The 25,144-nt window shown below is 45.3% G+C and overlaps 3 protein-coding genes and 1 pseudogene across 3 annotated transcripts in view; 2 read left to right on the top strand and 2 right to left on the bottom strand.

Annotated features, from left to right (window-relative positions):
- Positions 1 to 25,144, bottom strand: part of LOC121273703 (zinc finger protein 229-like) — a 1,112,939-nt gene that overhangs the window by 340,328 nt on the left and 747,467 nt on the right. The gene's annotated exons all lie outside the window — the stretch shown is intronic.
- The window catches only part of LOC121273598 (zinc finger protein 84-like), a 30,554-nt gene continuing 10,216 nt past the window's right edge, over positions 4,807 to 25,144 (bottom strand). Inside the window, exon 3 of the mRNA XM_041180752.1 lies at positions 4,807 to 5,225. Coding sequence (XP_041036686.1) covers positions 4,807 to 5,225 — 419 coding nt within the window. The remainder of the gene's footprint in view (positions 5,226 to 25,144) is intronic.
- On the top strand, positions 7,151 to 17,758 carry LOC121273736 (annotated as a pseudogene).
- LOC121273697 (zinc finger protein 436-like) lies at positions 19,352 to 23,042 on the top strand. Its single transcript, XM_041180855.1, has 2 exons — positions 19,352 to 19,408; positions 21,763 to 23,042. Exon 2 carries the CDS (start codon positions 22,106 to 22,108, stop codon positions 23,030 to 23,032), a length of 927 nt encoding a protein of 308 aa, XP_041036789.1. The 5' UTR covers positions 19,352 to 19,408; positions 21,763 to 22,105; the 3' UTR covers positions 23,033 to 23,042.

Here is a 25,144-nt window from a genome sequence, read left to right as displayed (position 1 = left end):
CAATGACACATACTCCAGCGGGAAACTGACTTTAAAACAATCAGTATAGAATTAAACACAGTGGTCATGTTCAAAAAGTGACTAAAATTCAACTAACAGTGATAAACATTTGGATTGGGTCAATTAAGGACTTGGGAGAAATAATACTGAGTGAGAACTGTCCACAAGTTGGACAGGGGTAAGGACAGAGCTGGAGAATCTTTTACATCCATGCTTGATCTGTTGCTTGAAACATATGTCCTTATGTACTAATAACCTAGAACTCACGGCGCTCCTTCAGGAGAAGAAAAGACCGAGTTGATGTTACCCCAGGTGGGGCCAGAACAGAACTGGAAAATAACGGAGTGAAATTGAGTGAGGTGTCGGAGGGAGAGTTCTCCTCCCCCTCAAGATGTGGACTGTAAGAATCCTGGGGGACCCCCTACATCAGGTTTTCTTGCTAATTAGTGAACACTAAATTAAAAACTATGACTGGCTGTGCATTTATTTTTAATTTGATTGTTACACTTCTCCTGTTTTTATTCCTGTTGTGATTACTCTCTGGGTGAGGATGGTTGACAGGTGACAGGATGGGAAATTGTGGTTTGGGTCTTCATTGACCAAATGTTTTATTGATCCGAAAGATGTAAAAGGGGCCAAATATCAGGACGATAAGCAAAGACAGACACTCACTTTGATCTTTTGATAAGCACACCTCAAAATATGTGGCCTGACATTGGGATACCGGTGTGAGTCTGCAGATGTGATTTGTTACATGTGAAGACAATACGATGCGTAAATTCATGGTGAAGTGGACCGAGAAACGGGTCCCAAACATACCCAGCTACTTGACAAACAACATGACATGAAATGGTTAATGTGACCAGGAAAATGAGACAATGTTTTGACATTATCAAAGTATTGACACACAATCCAGAGAGAAATTGACTTTAAGATAATCAGTATGGAATGAAACATACTGGTCATCGTCACAAAATGAGTAAAATTGAAGTGACAGAGATAAACATTTGGATTGGGTCAATTAGGGGCTTGGGAGAAATAATCCTGAGTGACAACTGTCCACAAGTTGGACAGGGGTAAGGGGAGAGCTGGAGAATGTTTTACATCCATGCTTGATCTGTTGCTTGAAGCATATGTCCTTATGTACTAATAACCTAGAACTCACGGCGCTCCTTCAGGAGAAGAAAAGATTGAGTTCACGTAACCCCAGGCGGGGCCAGAACAGAACTGGAAAATAACGGAGTGAAATTGAGTGAGGGGTCGGAGAGAGAGTTCTCCTCCCCCTCAAGGTGTGGACTGTAAGAATCCTGGGGAGCCCCCTACTTCAGGTTTTCTTGCTAATTAGTGAACACTGAATTAAAAACTATGAGAGGCTGTGCATTGATTTTTAATTTGATTGTTACACTTCTCCTGTTTTTATTCCTGTTGTGATTCCTCTGGGTGAGGACGGTTGACAGGTGACAAGATGGGAAATTGTGGTTTGGGTCTTCATTGACCAAATGTTTTATTGACCTGAAAGGTGCAAAAGGGACCAAACTTCAGGAGAAATCTGGCAGAGCTGAGAACAGACAACTTGCTATGTGGGAACAGGGAGATGAACAGCTCCCAGAGGAAAGAGAAAACAAGAGTGCCTTGAATCCTAGATGACACCTGGGTGTCAAGGCCACCATGTTTTCACTGCTTGGCATGGGAATGCTGACTCCCTGTACCGGGGACGGAGCATGGGAAGCCAATTGTTTGAGAGTTTTGATGTGGCTTGGGCGGGTACAGATGGTTCAATGACAGGTTTTGTAATTGGTCCGTTCAAATGTTAGCTCAGCAATGATTGGGTTAAATCAGTCTCCATTAGACTTTGTGATGTAAAAAAGTATCAGAAGGGATTCCCCGAGCACAGAGATTTGTAGAGGTTTTACATATTGCATTGACTGGTGCCATGGCATCTGGGGCAGACCAGGGAGCATTTACGTGGAGATGGTGCTTCTACCCAGAGTGTAATGGTAATGCTGCTGCACTTTGATACTACTGCTCAGACATGAGCCTGTGTCAGGTCTTATTTATACTGAATAAAATCTAACCACTCTCACCATTAAGGGTTATCACTGTGAATCATTTCAGAGTTTGGGAAAGGTGATAAAGGGTGAATTGACTCCCTGAACCCCATTTTCTAACATCACTGTGTCAAAAATAAAATCTCATCTCCCCCTCTGGCTCCTTTGCCAATTACCTTAGAGGGTCTCACTTTCTGTTAAAGAGCCTGCCAACCCCTCTCACCCACTTTCCCTAAAGTGCAGAAATCTAATCATGAAAAGTCCAGAAAAATCAAATATTTTTACTGATAAAAGTCTATTAATGAAACAGAACATGGTTAAAAACAGAAAATTACTTGAGGATCAAAGACAACCAGAGTAAAAGAATGTGCACAATGTTCTGGACCCAAATGGTTTCTCTTCAGCTCCTCTGTACCCTGTTCCCGTGACTCCCCACTTTGGACACGGGCACTGAACCCCAGGAGCCGGGTCACCATCAGCTCCAGTCACCCCGTCCCATGTCCTGATTGGTTGGAGGCCCATTTCCCAGTCAGTCCTCCAGCACCTTCCTGTCTCTCTATCAGTGCGATGCCCATGGCCGTTTCCCAACTGGGATGCAGGCCCCATTATTCTGAGCTAAATTCAGCCCTCAGCTCCCTCGCTTGGCTGTCATTGACACAAGCAATAGGGAGACAGAAAGGTGCTGGAGGCTCAAATGGGAAGTTGAAACTTGTGGCGCGAAACCAAAACTTCAACATTTGTCTGTCAAAAACATGTCATTTATCCTGGGGTTTTCGTTATTAGTTTCAGTGAGTGAGGTGTCCATAAAAGTGTTCATTTTGAAAAGGAAAGATTTGAAAAGCAGGGAAGTTATGCTTCACCTGATTTGTTCCATAGTTAGACTCCACTGGATGTACTGTTAACAGTTGTGACCTCCATGTAGAAAAAGGAAATAGGAGCAAATAGTCATTTGGTAGGACAGAACTATTCAGGAGCTACTTGAGTGGTATTTCCCACTAACAGGATACTGCTGTCAAGGCAAAAAGACATTCCGCCTGTCACACAAGTGAGCGACTGGTATATGAATTTCAGTGCCAGTGTGATGCCAGGTATGTAGGTCATATGTCCCAACGGGCGGGTCGTATCAAACAGGATGTTCCTTCAGCTGTTCACAACAGGTAAAATACTGACTGGACCCAATCAGCCCATGCTCGCAAAACTCAAAACATAGCGTCTAACATGAGATGTGATTGTGATTGGACAGCACTTGCTAAGCAATCCTGATTGTGCTAAGAATTACACTGACAATCAATTTAAGATTATCAGCTGGTCTTGCAGTGTGACTCACTTACTCGCACTGGAAGCTGTGGGAGGGACCTGTCTCTTTGGGCCCTGTTGCTAGGCAGAAGCACTGTTTTTTCGACTCTTTTGTTTGCTTAACTTCTCTTTAGGAGTCATAAAACTCATGAAAAACAGGCACCTTTTAGAGTGAAGCTAAACCTCAATTTGACCTTTATTAACATGCAGATACAGAAATACAAATCAAACTTAAACATTAAAGCTAAAACTCATTCCTAACACCCACAAATACAAATATAATTTCCTTAAACTATCTCTATTTCCTAACACTAGCATCACACTGGCACTAAAATTCATGTCCCTCATTATACATTTGTCTGATAGGCAGAATGCCTTTTTGGCTTGGCGACAGCATCCTGTTAGTGGCAAATACCACTCGTGTTGCTACTGCATAGCAGCAGCGTGAAACAGCAAGCTTCAGCTGCTGCTCAAATGTTGCTGAGTGCCAGACGAAAAGCTTTGACATGTCTCTCTTTTCAGCAACACTTTGAGTTTATCTCCTGCTGAGGGCCATTTGTTAGCTCTTCCCAGGCACTTGTTACAGAGAAGAGGCAACAAGACGCTGTCCTATCCACTGAGGAACGTTGACATGGAAACGAGAAATAAGTGACCTCGACATTTCCAGAGACTTGTCAAAAATTCCTTCATGGGATATGGGTGTTGCTGACAGCATTTGTTGTTCAGTCCTAATACCTCCTGGACACAGTATTACAGAGGGCAGTAAAAGGTCAACCACATTGTTGTGGCTCTGTCGTCACAGACAGACCAGACCACATAAGGACGGCAGATTTCCTTCCCTAAAGGACATTAGTGAACCAGATGGGTTTTTACAACAATCAATGATACTTTCATGGTCACCATGACTGAGACTAGTTTTATATTCCAAATATAATTAATCAAATTCACATAATAGGCCACAGTGGGATTTGGACCCATGTCACCAGAGCATTAGGCTGGGCCTCCGGATCCAGTGACATTACCACTACACTATCATCTCATCACCCCTGAGCCTGTTTCTAGAGACAATTTATGTGTTTTTTAAATTCAGAGTTATGTAACACAACAAATTCTGTAAGAATTCTATACCTGTGCTGAAAAGTATCATTCATTCAATGTCTCATTTCTCACAGATGTATTTATTTGAAATCTACCTGTAGTGGTAGGAAAAACACTATTTACCATCCAGGATAAAATAAATGTCTTTCATCAGCTTTTGTGGATCATTTCAGTGGAAATGTGCACTCCCAGGCTCAAAGAGAATCAGCCACTGGAAGCAAAGTTGTGAGACCGGCCAATCCGGCAGAAAGAAACCCTCCGACCCTCCCACTTCACCAACTGTCAGAATGAACATGGTTCAGTCCTGGATGTGATTAACAGCAGCAATAACAGCAGAATCCAACCCCTGGAATCACTTGTGAACTCACTGGTGTCTCAGCAGGTGGCATGACTGAGTGAACCTGTTCCCACACACAGGGCAGGTGAACGGCCTCTCCCCAGTGTGAACTCGCTCATGCGCCAGCAGGTTGGATAAATCACTGAATCCCTTCCCACACTCAGAGCAGGTGTACAGCCTCTCCCCGGTGTGAATTCGCTGGTGCTTCCGCAGGTTGGATAACTGAGTGAATCCCTTTCCACACTCAGAGCAGGTGAATGGCTTTTCCCCAGTGTGAACTCGCTGGTGTGTTCGTAGGGTGGATGAATCACTGAATCCCTTCCCACACTCAGAGCAGGCGAACAGTCTCTCCCCATTGTGAACTCGCTGGTGTGTCAGGAGGTTGGATGAATTAGTGAATCCTTTCCCACACCCAGAGCAGGTGAATGGCCTCTCCCCGGTGTGAATGTGGTGTGAGTTTCCAGCTCACATGGGACTTTGAATCCCTTCCCACAGTCCCCACATTTCCACGATTTCTCCATGGTGTGAGTATCCTTGTGTCTCTCCAGATTCGACGATCAGTTCATGCCTCGTCCTCACAGCGAATGCATGAGAGGCCTCTCTCTGCTGCGAATGGTGTGATGTTTTTCAGTCTGTGTAACTGGTTAAAGCTCTTTCCACAGTCAGTGCACTGGAAACATTCTCACTCGGATGTGTGTGTTTCGGTGCTTTTTCAGTGACACTTATGTTTAAAATCTTTTGAAGGAGGCAGAACAGACAAACATTTCTCCTTCTAGATTCAAAGGCCGATGATATTCAAGTCCCGATGAATCGAGTGATTCTATCAGATCCTGATGTCATGTTTCATTTGAAATTTCTGTCTGTAAATCCTCCCCTTCTAATGTCCTGTAAAAGGAGTTTACATAAGACATCACTGTGAGTACAGAATAGAAATTCAGAACAGATAATCCTTGATTGGATTCAACTGTTCGCCCATCTCATCTGTAAATCCTTCCCACCCACCCACCCACCCACACTCACTTCCCTCCCTCCTTCTGTCCTCATTGATTACTCAACGTGTTAATTATTCCCAATCACTCCTGATAATCCTGGTAACATCAGAACATAAGAAATAGGAGCAGGAGGAGGCCATTCAGCCCCTCAAGCCTATTATGTCATTCAGTATGATCATGTCTGACCTGCACTGTCCCCAAATCCGTTCATCCTATAATATTCAAAAACCTATCATTCTCTCTCTTGAATATACTCAGCGACTGGGCACCCACAACATGCTGCGATTTTTATTATCATTTCATGTAATGTAGGAGTGACTGGCAAGGCCCCTCCTTAGTTGCCCTTGAGAAGTTGGGACTGAGCCACCTTGTGAGCCTCTGCAGTCCATCAGGTGCGACTTTTCTGTCGCGGTTTGGTCCAACTGAGTGTCTTGCTCGGCAATTTCTGAGGGGAGTTAAGGGTCAACCACATCACTGTGGGTCCAGATTCACATGTAGGTCAGACCAGGTAATGGCGGCAGATTTCCTTCGTTGAAAGGCATTGGTGAACCAGATGGAGAAGATAATTCCAAAGATTCACAAGCCTCTGAGTGAATAAGTTTCTCCTCATCTCAGTCTGAAATGATCGGCCCCTTATCCTGAGACTGTGCCCCTGGGTTCTAGATTCCCCAGCCAGGGGGAAACAGCCTATCAGTGTCCACCCTTCAAACCCTGGCACTGGCTGCACGTTGGCTCCACCATTTGCCGAATGACCCTCCGGGACCGACGTGAGGGGGGCACATTCTTGATGAATACGACCCCAGGCTCCCTCCCAGCCCAGGGATCACTGTGAGGGGTGGGAAGCCCAGCTTTGCCTCCTGTGGCACTGAGGCCAGGTCTGGTGCCCCTTCCCCCACCCCCACCCCCCAACCCGGGCAGATACCAGGGACCCAACATTGATCATCTTGAGGTCTATAAAAATCAGAAGCACTTTCAAAACAAATGCTGATTCTCCTTTCAATTGATTCACTTCCTTTCCCTTCGGTTCCTTCAAGTCAACAATTTCCCCCCAGAATGAGAAAAGAAATGGAAAGGGGGAGAAAAGAAAGTGTTTTTCTCACAGATGTTGGACACAGGAGGAAGTTTTAGTCTGTGTGAAGCTCAATCTTCATTCACACAAAGCTCGCGCTCTGATTGGCTGGAGGACCAGAGTCTTCCAGTCCTCCAACTCTTCCCATTGGTCAATCCCTCAACATGCCGGTAAGGGGGGGGGGGGGTGGGCTCTCCCCCGCACATGCGCAGCTTCCCCTCTCCCGAGTTCTCCGAGCGGCTTCTCGCTCTGGCCGGAGCCGTCAGCCGGTTACCTGGAAACCTTGGCTCGAGGAGGGGAAGGGGGAGCAATGTGTGGGGGCGGGGCTCCCGTGTCCGCGAGCCTGGCCTTCAGACTGGAACCCGAGAACGTCACCGCGGAGCAGACTGATTCCTATTGGCTGATTCGGGCAGGGTTCCGTTGTGGACGTCACAACGCGGAAGTTGGACAATGAGCTTCAGACTAAAACTTCCTCCTCTGGGCAACATCTGTGAGTAAATCAATGTTTCCCCCTTTCCATTTCTTTTCTCATTTTGGGGGCAAATTGTTGATTTGCAGGAACTGAAGGGAAAGGAAGTGAATCCAGGGAGGGTGCAGACTCTGGAAATGTTGGCCCGGGTCTCTCTCTCTCTTAAAGATGCTGTGACACTCGAGTGAGAGTGTTTCCAGTGCACTGACTGTGGAAACAGCTTTAACCAGTTACACCGCCTGAAAAAACATCGCTATCCAAAGTGAGGAGAGACCATGCACATGTTCTGTGTGGATAAGGCTTCATTTGATTGTAAAACCTAAAGAGACACAAAGACACGTGCACCATGGAGAAACCCTGGAAATGTGGGGAGTGTGGGAAGGAATTCAAAGCCCTGTCTGAGCTGGAAACACATCAACGCACTCACACCGGGGAGAGGCCATTCACCTGCTCTGAGTGTCGGAAGGGATTCGCTCAGTCATCCAACTTGCTGGCACACGAGCAGGTTCATACCGGGGAGGGGCCACTCACCTGCTCCATTTGTGGGAAGGGATTCACTCAGTTATCAACCCCGCTGTGACACTAGGCAGTTCACACTGGAGGGAGGCCATTCACCTGCTCTGAGTGTGGCAAGGGATTTACTAGATCATCCAGTCTGCTGAACACCAGCGAGTTCACACCGGGGAAAGGCCGTTCACCTGCTCTGAATGTGGGAAGGGATTTACTAGATCATCCAGTCTGCTGACACACCAGCGAGTTCACACCAGGGAAAGGCCATTCACCTGCTCTGAATGTGGGAAGGGATTTACTAGATCATCCAGTCTGCTGACACACCAGCGAGTTCACACCGGGGAAAGACCATTCACCTGCTCTGTGTGTGGGAAGGGATTCACTCTTTCATCCAACCTGTGGAAACACCAGTGAATACACGCCAGGAAGATGCCATTCACCTGTTCTGAGTGTGGGAAGGGATTCACTTGGCCATCTCACCTCCAGACACATCAGCGAGTTCATACTGGGGAGAGGCCGTTCACCTGCTCTGAGTGTGGGAAGGGATTCAGTGATTCATCCAATCTGCTGGCGCATGAGAGAGTTCACACTGGGGAGAGACCATTCACCTGTTCCTTGTGCGGGAAAGGATTCATTCAGTTATCAACCCGGCTTGCGACACCAGGTGGTTCACACCGGAGAGAGACCATTCCCCTGCTCCGTGTGTGGAAAACGATTTATTCGGTCAACAAATCTGCTGACACACCAGCGTGTTCACAGTTGAGAAAGGCCTTTTACCTGCTTCAAGTGTGGGAAGGGTTTCAGGGATTTCTCCAGCCTCGGGAGACATGAGCGAGTTCACACTGGTGAGAGGCCATTCACCTGCTCTGAGTTTGGGAAGGGATTCGCAGATTCATCCAGGTTGCAGAAGCACAGGCAAGTACACATGGAGGAGAGAGGCCGTTCACCTGCTGTGAGTGTGGAAAGGGATTCACAGAGTCATCCAACCTACTGAGACACTGTGGCAGTCACCCCGATTAGAGAACCTTATGTTCAGACTGTGGTTGTTAATTGTACGAATGGAGGTTTAGCATATACGGGTGGAGGGCACTGATTAGATGCTTACTTGAACACATATAAAGCGACACTCGCGCGGTGTGGAGTGGGGTGAGGAGGGAGGAGGACCTCCTCATAATCATGCTGCTGGGCCTGGCCAAATTGGCCATCAACAGGCCCAGGCAGTGGGCGATTGAGGGGGTCGTCTGGCCTGTCTGCCCCTTTTCCACGGCTACATTCGCGGCCAGGTGTCCCTGGAGAGGGAGACGTGGTGTACGCCAGCACCATTGAGGCCTTCCGTGCCCGTTGGGCACAGTGGGGACTGGGGTGCTTTACTGACCTCTCGAATCACATTTTAATTTGAGGCTGTAAGTTTCCTTTAAGATTAGTTTTTCTTTTTGCAGTATCCTTTAAGGGGCTGCTTTTCACTTTGTTCCTGATTTGTTAATTTAGTTTAATTTGTTTAATCAAAAGAATATAAAGCCACACTAGTCGGGGACCATAAGACATAGGAGCAGAAGTAGGCCATTTGGCCCATCGAGTCTGCTCCCCCATTCAGTGAGATCACGGCTGATTTGATAATCCTCAACACCACTTTCCTGCCTTTTCCCCATAACCCTTCATTCCCTTACTGATTAAAAATCTGTCTATCTCAGACTTGAATATAGTTAATGACCCAGCCTCTACAGCCCTCTGCGGTAAAGAATTCCACAGTTTGACTACCCTCTGAGAGAAGAAATTCCTCCTCATCTCTGACTTAATGAGCGCCCCTTCCTCTGAGATTATGCCCTCTGGTCCTAGACTCTCCCACAAGGGGAAACAACTTCTCAGCATCTACCATGTCAAGCCCCCTAAGAATCTTATATGTTTCAATGATGTCGCCCCTCATTCGTCTAAACTCCAATGAGTACAGGCCCAACCTACTCAACTCCTCCTCATAAGAAAATCCCTCCATACCCGGGATCAACCTAGTGAACCTCCTCTGGACTGCCTCCAATGCCAGTATATCTTTCCTTAGATAAGGGCACCAAAACTGTTCACAGTATTCTCGGTGTGGTCTGACGAGTGCCTTGTATAATTTTAGCAAGACATCCCTATTTTTATGCTCCATTCCCTTTGAAATAAAGGCCAACATTCCATTTGCCATCCCTATTACCTGCTGAACTTGTATGCTAGTTTTTTGTGATTCATGCATGAGCACCCCCAAATCCCTCTGTGCTGCAGCTTTCTGCAGTCTTTCCCCATTTAAAGAATATTCAGCTCCTCTATTCTTCCTGCCAAAATGCATAACCTCACATTTTCCCATGTTCTATTCAATCTGCCAAGTTTTTACCCACTCACTTAACCTGTAGACTCTTTGTGTCATCCTCACCGCTTGCCTTCCCACCTATTTTTGTGTCATCCGCAAACTTGGCAATAGTACATTCACTCATTATCACGCATCCAACTCATTAATTTATGTTGTAAATAATTGTGGCACTGATCCCTTTGGCGCTCCACTAGTTACAAGTTGCAATCCTGAAAATGCCCCCCTTATCCCAACTCTCTGTCTTTTATTAGTTATGCAATCCTCTATCCATGCCAACACCATGGGCTTTCATCTTATTAATCAGCCTTATGTGCAGTACCTTATCAAATACCTTTTGGAAATCCAAATATATTACATCTATTGGCTCCCTTTTATCTATCCTGCTTGTTAGCTCTTCAAAGAATTCAAATAAATTTGTCAGGCATGATTTCCCCTTCATGAAGCCATGCTGACTCTGCTTGATTATATAATGTATTTCTAAATGCTCTGCTATTACATCCTTTATAATAGACTCTAATATTTTCCTAATGACAGATGTTAAGCTAAGTGGCCTATACTTACCTTTTTTCTTTGTCTCCCTCCCATTTTGAATAAGGGTGTTAAATTGGCAATTTTCGAATCCTTTAGGACTTTTCCAGAATCTGAGAATTCTTGGAAGATCACTACCACTGCATTCACTATCTCTGTAGCTACTTCCTTTACTATCCTAGGATGCAACCCATTAGATCCAGGGGACTTATCAGTCTTTAACCCCATTATTCCCCTGGTACTTTTTCTCTGGTGATAGTTTTTGTATTTATTTCCTTCCCCAACACCGCCTCCCACCGGCTTTGCCCCTTGATGATTTAGTATTTTTGGAATGCTGTTAGTGTCTTCTACCGTGAAGACTGAGGCAAAGTATTTATTCAAATCCTCTGCCATTTCCTGGTTCCCTATTATTATTTCCGCAGCCACATTTTCTTAGGGGCTTCTGTTCACTTTTCCCTCTCTCTTCCTTATTATATACTTAAAGAAGCTCTTACTGTCTGTCTTTATGTTATTTGCTTGTTTACCCTCAAAGTTTATTTTCTCCCTTTTTTTTGGTAATCTTTTGTTGGTTTTTAAAACTTTCTCAATCTTCTGGCTTACCACTAATCTTTGCCACATTGTACGTTTTTTCTTTCAATTTGATACTATCCTGAACTGCCTTGGTTAACCATGGTTGGTTTATCCCCTTCCTGGAATCCTTCTTCCTCACTGGGATATATCTTTGTTGTGAGTCATGAACTATTTTCTTAAATTTTTGCCATTGTTCACCAACCATCTTTTCTGCTAAACTCCTTCCCCAGTCCACTCCAGTCAACTCTGCCCTCATTCCTTTGTAATTACCCTTATTTAAGTTTAGCACAGCTGTTTCCGACCCAAGTTTCTTACTCTCAAACTGAATGCTAAATTCTACCATGTTATCGTCATTGTTTCCGAGGGGATCTTTTACTCTGAGATCATTTATTAAACCTGCCTTATTACCCTTTACCACATCCAAAATAGCCTGATCCCTGGCTGGATTCACAACATATTGTTCTAGGAAACTGTCCTGAGGGAATTCTTCCTCATGGCTACCTCGGCCAATTTGATTTTCCCAATCTACGTGAAGATTAAAGTCACTCATGATTAGTGTACTGCCTTTTTTACATGCCTTCATTATCTCCTGATTTATTCACTGCTCTACAGTTTAGCTACTGTTAGGGGTACTATAGACCAATCCCACCAGTGTCTTCTCCTTGCTATTTCTTACCTCCACCCTTTTGGATTCTACATCTTCCAATCCAAGATCATTTCTTGCTCTTTTACTTATTCACTCTTGTACAAAGCTACCCCACCACCCTTTCCTTCCTGCCTGCCACAGAATCACACAGTGCAGAAGAGGCCCTTCAGCCCGTCGAGTCTGTACCGACACGTGAGAAACACCTGACCTACCTACCTAATCCCATTTACCAACACTTGGCCCGTAGCCTTGAATGTTATGATGTGCCAAGCGCTCATGCAGGTACCTTTTAAAGGATATGAAGCAACCCGCCTCCAGCACCCTCCCAGGCAGTGCATTCCAGACTGTCACCGCCCCCTGGATAAAAAAGTTTTTCCTCACATCCCCCTTAAATCTCCTGCGTCTCACCTTGAACTTATGTCCCCTCGTGACTGACCCTTCAACTGCTCCCTATCCACCCTGTCCATATCCCTCATAATCTTGTACACCTCAATCAGGTCAACCTTCAGTCTTCTCTGCTCCAACGAAAACAACCCAAGTCTATCCAACCTCTCTTCATAACTTAAATGTTTCATCACAGGCAACATCCTGGTGAATCTCCTCTGCATCCCCTCCAGTGTAACCACATCCTTCCTATTATGTGGCGACCAGAACTGCACGCAATACACCAGCTGTGGCCTCACCAAGGTTCTATACAATTCCAACATGACCTCCCTACTTTTGTAATCTATGCCTCGATTGATAAAGGCAAGTCCCATCTGACTTTATCATCACCCCACTAACATGCCCCTCTGCCTTCAGAGATCTCTGGCCACACACGCCAAGGTCCCTTTGTTCCTCAGAACTTCCTAGTGCCATGCCGTTCATTGAATACTTCCTTGTCAAATTACTCCTTCCAAAGTGTATCACCTCACACTTTTCAGGGTTAAATTCCATCTGCCGCTCATCTGCCCATTTGACCATCCCATCTATATCTTCCTGTAGCCCAAGACACTCAATCACACTGTTAACCACCCGGCCAATCTTTGTGTCATCCGCAAACTTAATTCTATCCCCCACATAGTTATCTATGTCGTTTGTATAAATGACAAATAATAGGGCACTGAGCACAGATCCCTGTGGTACGCCACTGGACACTGTCCTTTCGAAAAGTTACATACCCCTGAATATTTACTTCCCAGCTTTGATCTCCTTGTAACCATGTCTCCGCAATGGTTATAAGATCATACACATTAACCTCTATTTGTGCCGTTAATTCATTTATCTTGTTCCGAATACTACGAGCACGTAAGAGCCATTAATTTTGCCTCTACCGTTTTTCCCCCCTTTGACCATATTTGCTGCTGTTTTTTATGTTTGTTCACTCTGTCCGTTCCTGTCACACTCTGGGAATCATTACCCAAATAGCTGCCCTGCAATGCTGCCATATCCTTTAGCTTTGTAAGCCTACGTGTCCCCTCTCCAAAACCCTCCCCCCGTCTATTTGCTGGGTGGGGGAGGAGTGGGATGGATGATCTTTGAACTGGTGCATCGCGCATCAGTGGGTGTCCAGCTCGCGGCCGATGTCATCCAGCAGCTTCAAACAGTGGTGTTCAGCCCCAACAGCACACGTGGCTTAGAGGACACTCAGGTGCTCGGTGGTTCCCATCTGAGCATACCCCTGCTCGGACGGAATTCCACATTGGCCCCAAGCCCCGAACCCTCCCTCGGGAGCCTGGGCCCCACAGCCTGAGCTGCCTCGTGGAAATGCGCTCCGTGCCTTTTAGCTCGGCGCGGAGGGGTTTCCTGTCTGGGCTGCTGCTGCACACCCTTCACCTCCTTGTCTTCGCCCGCCGGACAGACACGCCTTGGTGTGCTCTCTCACCGTTTTGGGGTGGGGGTCCCCAGCTGGGGGGGGCTCTCTACGTGGCGTCCTTCCCCTTTCCATCGGGGACCTGGAGGGTGTTGCATGCAGCAGTCCCAGACAACCGGAGGTTAAGGTGGTTCACAGACTCCCAAGATGCCTGCGTTTTTTACAGCCTTGTGGAGCCCATGGACCACATCTGTGTTAGTTGTAGTAGATTAGTACAGTTCTTTTCAGTTTTCTTAAGTGGCTTTTTCTTAATGTTTGGTTGCACTTCAACCTGGATGAGTGCAGCTCCTACAACACTGAAGAGGCTGGACACCATCCAGTACAAAGCAATCCCGCTTGACTGGCACCACGTCCACAAACATTCGCTCCCTCCACCACCGACGCACAGTAGCAGTCAGTGTGCACCATCTACAAGATGCACTGCAGGAACTCACCAAGGCTCCTTAGACGGCATCTTCCAAACCCACACCCACTACCATCTAGAAGGACAAGAGCAGCAGATAGATGGGAACACCACCACCTGGAAATCCCCCCAAGTCACTCACCATCCTGACTTGGAAATATATCGGCCGTTCCTTCACTGTCGCTGGGTCAAAATCCTGGAACTCCCTCCCTAACAGCTCTGTGGGTGTATCTACACCACATCGACTGCAGCAGTTCAAGAAGGTGGCTCACCACCACCTTTTCATGGGCAACTAGAGATGGACAATAAATGCTGGCCCAGCCAGTGACACCCACATCCTGTGAATGAATATTAAAAAAAAGCCCCATGCTCCAGATCTTTGAGCACCTGGTGTGGAGTTGGGGGGTGGGTGGTGAGGAGGGAGGAGGACCTCCTTGTAAGCCTGCTCCTGGGCCTGGCCATGCTGGCCATTAACAGGTCCCAGCAGCGGGTGGTCGAGGGGGTCGTCCATCCTGACTGTCTGCCCCTCTTCCCCAGATATGTTCACGGCTGGGTGTCCCTGGAGAGGGAGTGCGCAGTGTCCACTGCCACGCTGGAGGCCGGCACGTGGAGACTCGGGTGCCTTATTGACCTTGCGAATCACATTGTAATTTGTGGCTGTAAGTTTCTTTTATGCTTTTGTTTTTAGTTACAGTGTCCCTTTAAGGGACCACCCCCTTTAATTTGTCAATTTGTTAATTTGACCTTCTTTTGATTTGTCAGTTGTTTCTTGTTTTATTTGTTCTCATGGGGAAACAATTTGGTTAATTTGTTCATTTATTCTTTGTGCTAATTGGTTGTTTTTGTTTTCCTCAAAAGAGTAAAAAGAGACACTTAACTGACATGGAGTGGAGTGGAGTCAGGAGGTATATACCTGTAATGTTTCATTCTGTGAATAAATTTAAAACAAGTATAGATTGGCTCCAGTTTTCTCCCTCACCATAAGGCTGTCAGGAACATAGGAACAGAAGTAGGCCATTCAGCCCATTCAGCCTGCTCTGCCATTCAATTTGATCATGACTGATCATCGACCTCAAGCCACTTTCCTAGCCAGCCTCACCCCATCCATTGTTCCCCCCTCCCCCTTCACCTCTTCGAGTCAAGGTTTCCAGGCAACTGGCTATTGGCTCCGGCCAGAGCGAGAAGCCATTCAGCGAACTACCCCCCCTCCTCTCTACAGCAGCTGGCTGGTCCAAAAAGAGATCGAGTGTGACCATTGGCGGCAGCTGCACTGCACCTGCTCTGGACAGCTCGGCTCAGCAGTGCTCTCTGTGCCTGTGTACTGGGCTGCCAGCTGAGGGAGTAGGGGAGGGGATTTTGGCGGGGGTGGGGGGGGGGGGGGGGGGGGGCCTTTCAAAATGTCTTCCCTTCATTTTCTTCCCAGTCAATGCAGTTTGATTTTAAACAGCACAGCTTTTATGTTTAGCTTCACACAGATTAAAACTCCCTCCTGTGTCCAACATCTGTGAGTGAAACACTTTCTTTCCCCCTCCCTCTGGGAAATACAGAGAGGTGTGGGACTCTGTAACTGGATTTAATGCCATATATGCTGAGAGGGGAAATGCTTGTGATTTATTGAACCTGTTTTTATTGTATGAACTGTTTAAAGTCAAATTTATCCTGTCTGTTCAAATGCTATTTGTCTCTTAATGAATGCTTCATTTATGTTGATTTTAGTTTGATTGTTACAGTAAAAGTTTTTAAAAAGTGAAACTTCGTCCTTCGGTTTATTCTCTTGGGGCTGTCTGGGAATTTGTTTATTTTAAGATTACTTTTAAGGTCTCCAAGGAGGCTGTAACAACAGAGATATGTCTGGTGTTATTATATGGTATCTAGTGTATTATTTATGGATCTGTAATAAAATACATTTATTATTTCCAGTCCTGTAATATTGTACTTTAGCTAAATTATATATTTCCAGTCATAGACTCATTACGGCACAGAAGGAGTCCATTCGGCAATGGAATGAGAATGGAGTGAGGGTGTTGGAGAGGGAGATTTACAGCTTTTGGGGAACAAGCTAGGAAAGAATGTTCCATAGAAACTAGAATTGTCTGTTCTGAATTTCTATCCTGTACTGACAGTGATGACTTTTGTAAATTCCTTTTACAGGAAATTAGAAGAGGAGGATTTACAGACAGAATTTTCAGACCAAACATTATGTCAAGTTCTGATAATCACTTGATTCATCGCAACCTGAATATCATTAGCCTTTGAATCTAGAAGTAGAAATGTTTGGATACCTTGACTTGCTGGTCTGAGAATCCAGCCCTTTTCCCCTGTGTAATGCTGGCTGAGAATAGACATCGGGGCTGCTCAATGTACTGAAAGTGATTTGCTTTTGTTCTCTTTGTCTGAAACTAAACTGGAAGGAAAGGGATAAAATTCTGAAACGTCACAAAGGGAATTCCAGGCACTATTGACATCACTGTACATATTACAGACAAATGTTTATTTATCTATGATAACAGAATCTCACAGGACAGAAGGAAGCCATTTGGCCAATATTTCCTGTGCTGGCTCTCTGACAGAGCTACTCAATTAGTCCCACTATCCTGCCCTTTCCCCATGTGCCCTGCAAACTAGTCCCCTTCTGGTATTTATCCAATTCCTTTTGTTGAATCTGCTTCCACCAGCCTTTCAGGCAGTGCATTCCGGATCACAACACCTCACTGTGTAAAGGTTTATCTGCCTCATTTCCCCTCTGGCTTTTATGTCAATCACCTTCAATCTGTGTCCTCTGGTTAACAACCCTTTTGTCAGTGGAAACAGTTTCTCTTTATTTCCTCGATGTAAACTGTTCATGATCTTGTTGTGAGGAGCCTGTTTTTGGACAATTTGAAAAATATTGAATTGGAGATATTCTCCCTCCTGAGTTATTTTTAAAATTCTGCAATATTAATTCAGGGCTGTGAATGTGCTATATTTAAAGAAACCACAGGTCAATTGAGATGTCCAGCAGGAACACCTGGAGAGGGAAGCGATACTTTGTATATCAAAATTAACAAAGAACCTCTGTTGCCAGGCTAAAGACTCTTGCTGATTGGCTAAAAACACCTGGCCGAAGAGAAGTATTCTTTGAAACCCTCAGTCGAAGAGAGTGTGTGTGCCTTAGGATCAGGCTGCAAGAAAAGATCCTGTTTCCCTCTCTCTGGCCCACCTTTGCATCGAGACTTCATAAAGATCATGAGAGGGAGAGATCGGTGAGACTTCATAAAGATCACAAGAGGGACATAGCAGAGAGACTTCAAAAACAGCATGAGAGAGAGAGCGCAGAAAGGCTTCATGAAGACTGCAAGAGGGATAGAGCAGCGAGACTTCATAAAGATCATGAAAGGGAGAGAGCATCTTCCCTAATCTTCCTCAGAAATGACTCACCAGGATTAATTTGTGTGTTTTCTGAAAGTCTGCAACTTTGTGATAAATAAGAGTCATCAAGGACAGTTGCACCAAAAAATATTGAAGGAACCTACACCTATTGTGACCAGAATTCTGTCAGGCCAACAGCGTTGAGATCTCTTCAAATTTTATCCTTTTAAAATAAAGTTTCCCATGCTCCAACCTCTCCAGGGGACTGTGTTTGTTTTGTCCTGTTTTGGTTTGTGTGCGTGTGCTTATGTGTATGTGTATGGGGGTTCGAATCTCTTTTTTTAAAAGGGGAAAATCGTTGCACTTCTGAAGTACAAGTTGTTTGTTAACCAGGTCATTTGCTTGTTTTTAAAAAGTAGTTTGTTTTATAATAATTAAATCTTTTGTGTTTACTGAAAGAAGCCTGGTTAGAGTTTTTTTTAGGCTGGGCATAACAGGATCAAAAGGTATGGAACAATGTATGGAAAGAGTTAAATCCAATAAAATTAGCCCAGGAGCAACAATGACCAATTATCTAATGACAACAGGACTGATTCGAGATGAGTTAATGTTAACTCAAGGGTTAAAAGTGGGTTTCAGGAACCATCTTGGGCTATTCATGGAGATACTGAGTGACCCCTGGGGCAGGATTGTGAGAAATCTCTTGGTTCAGAAACCTGAGGAAGATTTACACTTCTACCTGGGGTGGTCGCCCAATTGAGATGGCGAAATTGCCCATGTATTTCGTAAGTAAACCTTTTCTTTTAAATAAGTATAAATATTACTTGCTATTTCAGAGTCCGGTCTTGCCTGATGGTAAGTCTGCTTTGAACTAAAGTATTTTAGAGGGTCAATTTGGAATCGAGAAATTAGGCACCTGCAACCAAATTAAACTGAGTCTAAATTTTAATTATACACCCCTTTAAAACTGACAGAGGTCGCCAAGAAGGTGCAAGAAAATTTCATAAGGATGATAACAGAACCGAGAAGGTTTAAGTTACAGGATAGAGTAAACAGGCTGGGGAAGGCAAGGCTGAGCGTTGACCTGATAAAGGACTTCAAGATTATGAATGGATGCAACAGGATTGATTTTATCAAGTCATCACTGTCAGTGCAGGATAGAAACTCAGAAGTGACAATTCTAATTATCATAAAACATGTTTCTTCCCTTTCAAACTATAAATATTTGCCAGCCCCCCCCCCCCCCAATGCAAGCCCTCCACTCCATTGACTTTAACACTAATTTATTCTGCTATCCTCCTCCTGATTTTCCCCAATTCGCCTCCCCTGAAGATGCTGACTCCGGTTCAGTTTCACACTCACCAATTGCCCTCCCCAATATGTCACCCAGGTGTCTAAATCTTTACACCTGAAGTTAACAAACTGTTTTGCTAAGGGGACGTCACAATCAAATCCAGTGACGACCCACATGTACTTTGTGTCAGGGCGGGGTCACTGCGTCCCCCACCCCCACTTTCCATCCCAGTCCCAGAGACTGGGCTCCAGATGAGCAATTGGCGGCCGTGGCCCCCACAATCGCCCGCGCTGGGGAAACCGCTCTATTCGCCGCGCGGGCGGGTGGCCCGGGACTGCGCATGCCCGAGGGAGAGGGGAAGCTGCGCCTGTGCGGCGAATGGCGTTGCTCATTGGCCAACCGCTGAATCCGTCATGAGGGTCAAAAGGTCTCCCTCATTCACGAAGGCTTCCGCTGCCCCATTGTCTTCATGTGGGTGATTGACCAATGGAGAGACTTGGAGGACCGGAAGGGCCCTGGTCCTCCAGCCAATCAGAGCGCGGGCTTTGTGTGAATGAAAATTGAGCTTCACACAGACTAAAACTTCCTCCTGTGTCCAACATCTGTGAGTAAAACACTTTCTTTTCTCCCCCTTTCCATTTCTTTTCTCATTTTGGGGGCAAATTGTTGACTTACAGGAACTGAAGGGAAAGGAAGTGAATCCAGGGAGGGTGCAGACTCTGGAAAGGTTGGCCCAGGTCTCTCTCTCTCTCTTAAAGACATTGACATCTTTTGCTCCCTCAGCTTAGCACATTTATTTGTCTGGCTGAAAGGATGGTCTCTAAAAGATTTAATAGCTGAGCACTTGGAAAACAGAGGCAGAATCGGACAGAGTCAGCATGGATTTATGAAAGGAAAATCATGCTTGACAAATCTACTGGAATTTATCGAGGATGTAACCAGTAGAGTTGATGAGGGGAAGCCAGTGGATGTGGTTTATTTGGACTTTCAGAAGGCTTTCAACAAAGTCCCACATCAGAGATTGGTGTGTAATATTAAAACACATGGGATTGGGGGTAGTGTATTGAGATGGATAGAAAACTGGTTGGCAGACAGGAAACAAAGAGTAGGAATAAACGGGTCCTTTTCCGAATGGCAGGCAGTGACTAGTGGGGTACCGCAGGGATAGATGCTGGGACCCCAGTTATTCACAATATATATTAATGATTTAGATGAGAGAATTAAATGTAATATCTCCAAATTTGCAGATGACACAAAGCTGGGTGGGAGGGTGAGCTGTGAGGAGGTGCAGAAATGCTTCAGTGTGATTTGGACAAGCTGAGTGAGTGGGCAAATGCATGGCAGATGCAGTATAATGTGGATAAATGTGAGGTTATCCATTTTGGTAGCAAAAACAGGAAGGCAGATTATTATCTGAATGGCCATAAATTGAGAGAGGGGAATGTGCATCGAGACCTGGGTGTCCTTGTACACCAATCGCTGAAGGTAAGCATGCAGGTGCAGCAGGCGGTAAAGAAGGCAGATGGTATGTTGGCCTTCATAGCCAGAGGATTCAAGTACAGGAACAAGGATGTCTTGCTGCAATTGTTCAGAGCCTTGGTGAGACAACACCTGGAACATTGTTTGCAGTTTTGGTCTCCTTATCTGAGGAAGGATGTACTTGCTATAGAGGGAGTGCAGCGAAGGTTTACCCGACTGATTCCTGGGATGGTGGGACTGACATATGAGGAGAGATTGAGTCGATTAGGATTATATTTGCTGGAGTTCAGAAGAATGAGGGGGGATCTCATAGAAACCTTTCAAATTCTACAGGACTAGACAGGGTAGATGCAGGAGGGACGTTTCCGATGGTGGGGGAATCCAGAACCAGGGGTCACAGTCTGAGGATATGGCATAGACCATTTAGGACTGAAATTAGGAGAAATTTCTTCACCCAGAGAGTGGTGAGCCTGTGGAATTCGTTACCACCGAAAGTATTTGAGACCAAAACACTATATGTTTTCAAGAAGGAGTTAGATATAGCTCTTGGGGCAAAAGGGGTCAAAGGATATGGGGAGAAAGTGGGAGCAGGCCATTGAGTTGGATGATTAGCCATGATCATAATGAATGGCGGAGCAGGCTTGAAGGGCCGAATGGCCTACTCCTGGCTCCTAGTTTCTATGTTTCCTAATATTCACAATTAAAGGGGTGATTTCCCCAGGAGATGGCTGCCATTTGAGGGGACAGTAAATTAATATAGGACAGAGATATGTTTAGTATTGTTATATGGTATATCTTTGATATATTATTGATGGTTCAGGAATAGAGTCCATTTATTATTATTTCTACCTTATCAGTATAGGACTGTGTATATTTCCAGTCATTTCCAGCAGCAGCAGCAGCTCACTGCAACCTTCTCAAGGGCAATTAGGGATGGGCAATAAGTGCTGGCCATGCCAATGACACCCACATCCCATGAATGGAATAAAAGAGTCATTCCAGTACAGTAGGAGTCCATTCGGCCTTCCGAGTCCATGCTGACTCTCTGTGGAGCAATCCACTCAGTCCCATTCCCCCTCTATATCCCCGTTCCTCTGTAAGTTTATTTCCTTCAAGTGCCCATCCAATTCTACTTTCAAATTCATGATCGTCTCCACTTCCATCACCCTCATAGGCAGCGAGCAATAAAAGGTCTTGCTCACATCCACCCTCTATCTCTATCGGGGAATACAATACTGTATATTAAACACATTAAGAGGAAACAGTGAGCATCGATCTGATGACCATCATGAACCTTCAAGAGAATTGGGAGGGTGTATATTCCGTACAGCAGAGTGAGAATGGAGGCAGAGTGTGTGGAAACCAGACTTACTGCTTTTGGCGAATGAGAGAAGAAAGAATGTTCTACAGAAACTAGAATTGTCTGTTCTGAATTTCTCCCCTGTCCTGACAGTAATGACTTTTGTAAACTCCTTTTAGAGGCTATTGGAAGGGAAGGATTTTCAAACAGAAATCTCAGACCAAACATCATGTCAACATCTGATAGAGTCGTTTGTTTCATTGGGACCACAATATCATCGGCCTTTGGCTCTTCTGTGTGCTTCATAAGATTTTAAACATCAGTGTGACTGGAAAAGCACTGAGACACACACACACCCGAGTGAGAGTATTTCCAGTGCACTGACAGTGGAAAGAGCTTTGACCATTTACAGATACTGTAAAATCATTGCACCATCCACAGTGGTGAGAGACTGTACACGTGATCTGTGTTCGAGGCTTCAACTAATTGTCCCACCTGCAGAGACCCAAGGACTTCAGCACCATGGAGAAACTGTGGAAATGTGGGGACTGTGGGAAGGGATTCAGATCCCCATCTAAGCTGGAAACCCATCGACGCAGTCACACCGGGGAGAGGCCATTCACCTGCTCTGAGTGTGGGAAGGGATTCACCCAGTCATCCCACCTGCAGACACACCAGCAAGTTCACACCGGGGAGAGGCCTTTCACCTGCCCTGAGTGTGGGAAGGGATTTAGTGATTCATCTGGCCTCAAGAAGCACCAGCGAGTTCACAGCGGGGAGAGGCCATTCACCTGCTCTGAGTGTGGGAAGGGCTTCACTCAGTTATCCCATCTGCTGACACATCAGCGACTTCACACTGGGGAGAGACCATTCACTTGCACCAAGTGTGGGAAGGGATTCAGTGATTCATCCAACTTATTGACACACCAGCGATTTCACACTGGGGAGAGACCGTTCACCTGCTCCGTGTGTGGGCAGCGATTCACTCAGTCATCCAGCCTGCTGAGACACCATACCACTCACACCAATGAGAGACCCTTCAAGTGTTCTGATTGTGGGTGTGGCTTCAAAAGTGCTGCGGTTCTGATGGTCCACCAGCGCATTCACACTGAGGAGAGACCATTCAGCTGCTCTCACTGTGCGAAGAGCTTTAGAACGTCATTCAGTGTTCAGACACACCAGCGAGTTCACACTGGGGAGAGACCATTCACTTGCTCTGTGTGTGGGAAGGGCTTCAGTAGTTCATCCAACCTCCTGACACACCAGCGAGTTCACAGTGGGGAGAAGTCATTCAACTGCACTGAGTGTGGGAAGGGATTTAGTAATTCATTCAACTTATCAACACACCAGCGCCTTCACACTGAGGAGAGACCGTTCACCTGCTCTGGGTGTGGGAAGGGATTCACTCAGTCATCCCACCTGCTGAGACACCAGCGAGTTCACAAGTGATGACAGGGGTTGGATTCTGCTGTTATTGCTGCCGTTATTCACATCCAGGACTGAACCATGTTCATTCTGATACTTGGTGAAGTGGGAGGGTCGGAGGGTTTCTTTCTGCTGGACTGGCCGGTCCCATGACTTTGCTTCCAGTGGCTGATGCTCTTTGAGCCTGGGAGTGCACATGATTTGAAAAAGCTGATGGAGGACCTTTATTTTTTCCTGGAGAATAAATATTTTTCCAACCACTACAGGTAGATCTAAAATAAATACATTTGTCTCTGTTCGATTGAGTCTACAGCAAAGGGCCAGGCCAGTCGGCTCAGTTGGTCTCTGTCAGTATTTATGCTCCACATGAGCCTCCACCCACCCCTCTTCATCTCCCCCCATCAGCATATCCTTCTATTCCTTTCTCCCTCATGTATGTATCTAGCTTCCCCTTAAATGTATTCATGCTATTCACCTCAACCACTCGCTGAGGTAGCGAGTTCCACATTCTCACCGCTTGCTGAGTAAAGAGGTTTGTCATGAAATCCCAATTGGTTTATTGAACCCCTTCATCATTTTAAAGACTTCCATCAGGTCACCCTTCAGCCTTCTCTTTTCTAGAGAAAAGCAGCCCCAGCCTTTTCTGAGTGTTAAATGCTCTCAGTTCTGGTTTTATTCTTGTGAATCTTTGTTGCCCCTTCTCCAATGCCTCTATTTTCTTTTTCTAAACGGAGATCACAAATGTAGACAGTACTCCCAATGTAGTCTCACCATGGTTCGAAACAAGTTGAACATAACATCCCTGCTTTTCAGTTCTATCCCTCTAGAATGAAACCCTATATCTGGGCCCCACATTTTAGGAAAGATGTGAAGTTCTCAGAGAGGGTGCAGAGGAGATTGACGAGAATGGCACCAGGGGTGAGGGACTTCAGTTAGTTAGAGACTGGAGCAGCTGTAGCTGTTTTCTCTCATTCAAATATTCATTAGGGCAGAGAATGGGGCCATTCGGCCCATTGAGTTCATGTTCGCTTTCTGTAGAGCAATCTAGTCTGTCCCATTTCCCCATTCTATCCCTGAATATCTGTAGGTTTATTTCCCTTAAGTGGCCATGCCACTTACTTTTGAAATCATTCCATCACCTCTTCTTCCGTCACCCTCTTAGGAAGTGGGTTCCAGGTCATTGCCTCTCACTTTAAATACATACGAGGCTCATAGAGCACAGAAGGTGGCTATTTGGCATCGTGTACATGCCAGCAGTTTGAAAGAGCTATCCATTTCATCACATTGCCCTGCAATTTTCTTCCCTGTCAAGAATCTGTCCAATTCCCTTTTGAATGATACAGTCGCATCTGCTTCTCACACCATTTTCAGGCAGTGCTTTCCACATCACAAAACTTGCTGTGTTTTTAAACAAATAATTCAGGTTATAGTGTGTTTGGATTTTCACGGAGTATTCAGAATGCTGTCTAAGACACGGTTATTACACAAAAATAAGACTCAATCTTTATTCATGATTTTGATAAGTTAGATTGAGTGTTATATATCCAAGTTTATGAACAGTTAGAAATAAAATGGCACCTCTCACAACCACAGAACCTCCTGATGCGTTTTACAGCCAATGAAGTACTTTTGAAGTGTAATCACTGTTGTGACGCAAGAAACTGTCGATAGGCCTAGGTAGTCAAATTTAGTTTTAAAATTCAATCACCTTCATATGTTATAAGTAACAAGGTCAAGGAAGCCTTTTTAATCTCTAACATATGGCTACTTGCAGCCCTTTCATATGCAGCAACCTTTCTCTATTGACTATATATTGATTTCATATTAAAAGCCAATCATGAAACAGATGAAAATTCGAATGAACCTTGATTAAGTTCTCATTAGTTACAAATAACAAGATCAGGTGACATAAATCTCAAATTTTAAAACTTGCATTTATATAGTGTCTTTCACAACCAAAATACCACATGAAGTGCTTTGCAACCAATTAAGTACTTTTCAAGTGTAGTCACTGTTGTACTTTTGGAAACATGGCAGCCAATTTACACACAGCAAGATCCCAGAAATAGAAATGTGATACTGACCAGATAATCCGTTTTCAGTGATGTTGATTGAGGGATAAATATTGGCCCGGAC

The sequence above is a fragment of the Carcharodon carcharias genome, assembly GCF_017639515.1.
Source record: "Carcharodon carcharias isolate sCarCar2 chromosome 27 unlocalized genomic scaffold, sCarCar2.pri SUPER_27_unloc_1, whole genome shotgun sequence".
NCBI classification, from domain to species: Eukaryota; Metazoa; Chordata; class Chondrichthyes; order Lamniformes; family Lamnidae; genus Carcharodon; species Carcharodon carcharias.
This window is presented reverse-complemented; position numbering and strand designations above follow the sequence as displayed.

Excerpts from the sequence above, each read along its gene's own strand:
- LOC121273697 (XM_041180855.1), top strand. The coding sequence starts at position 22,106 with ATGGAGAAACTGTGGAAATGTGGGGACTGTGGGAAGGGATTCAGATCC.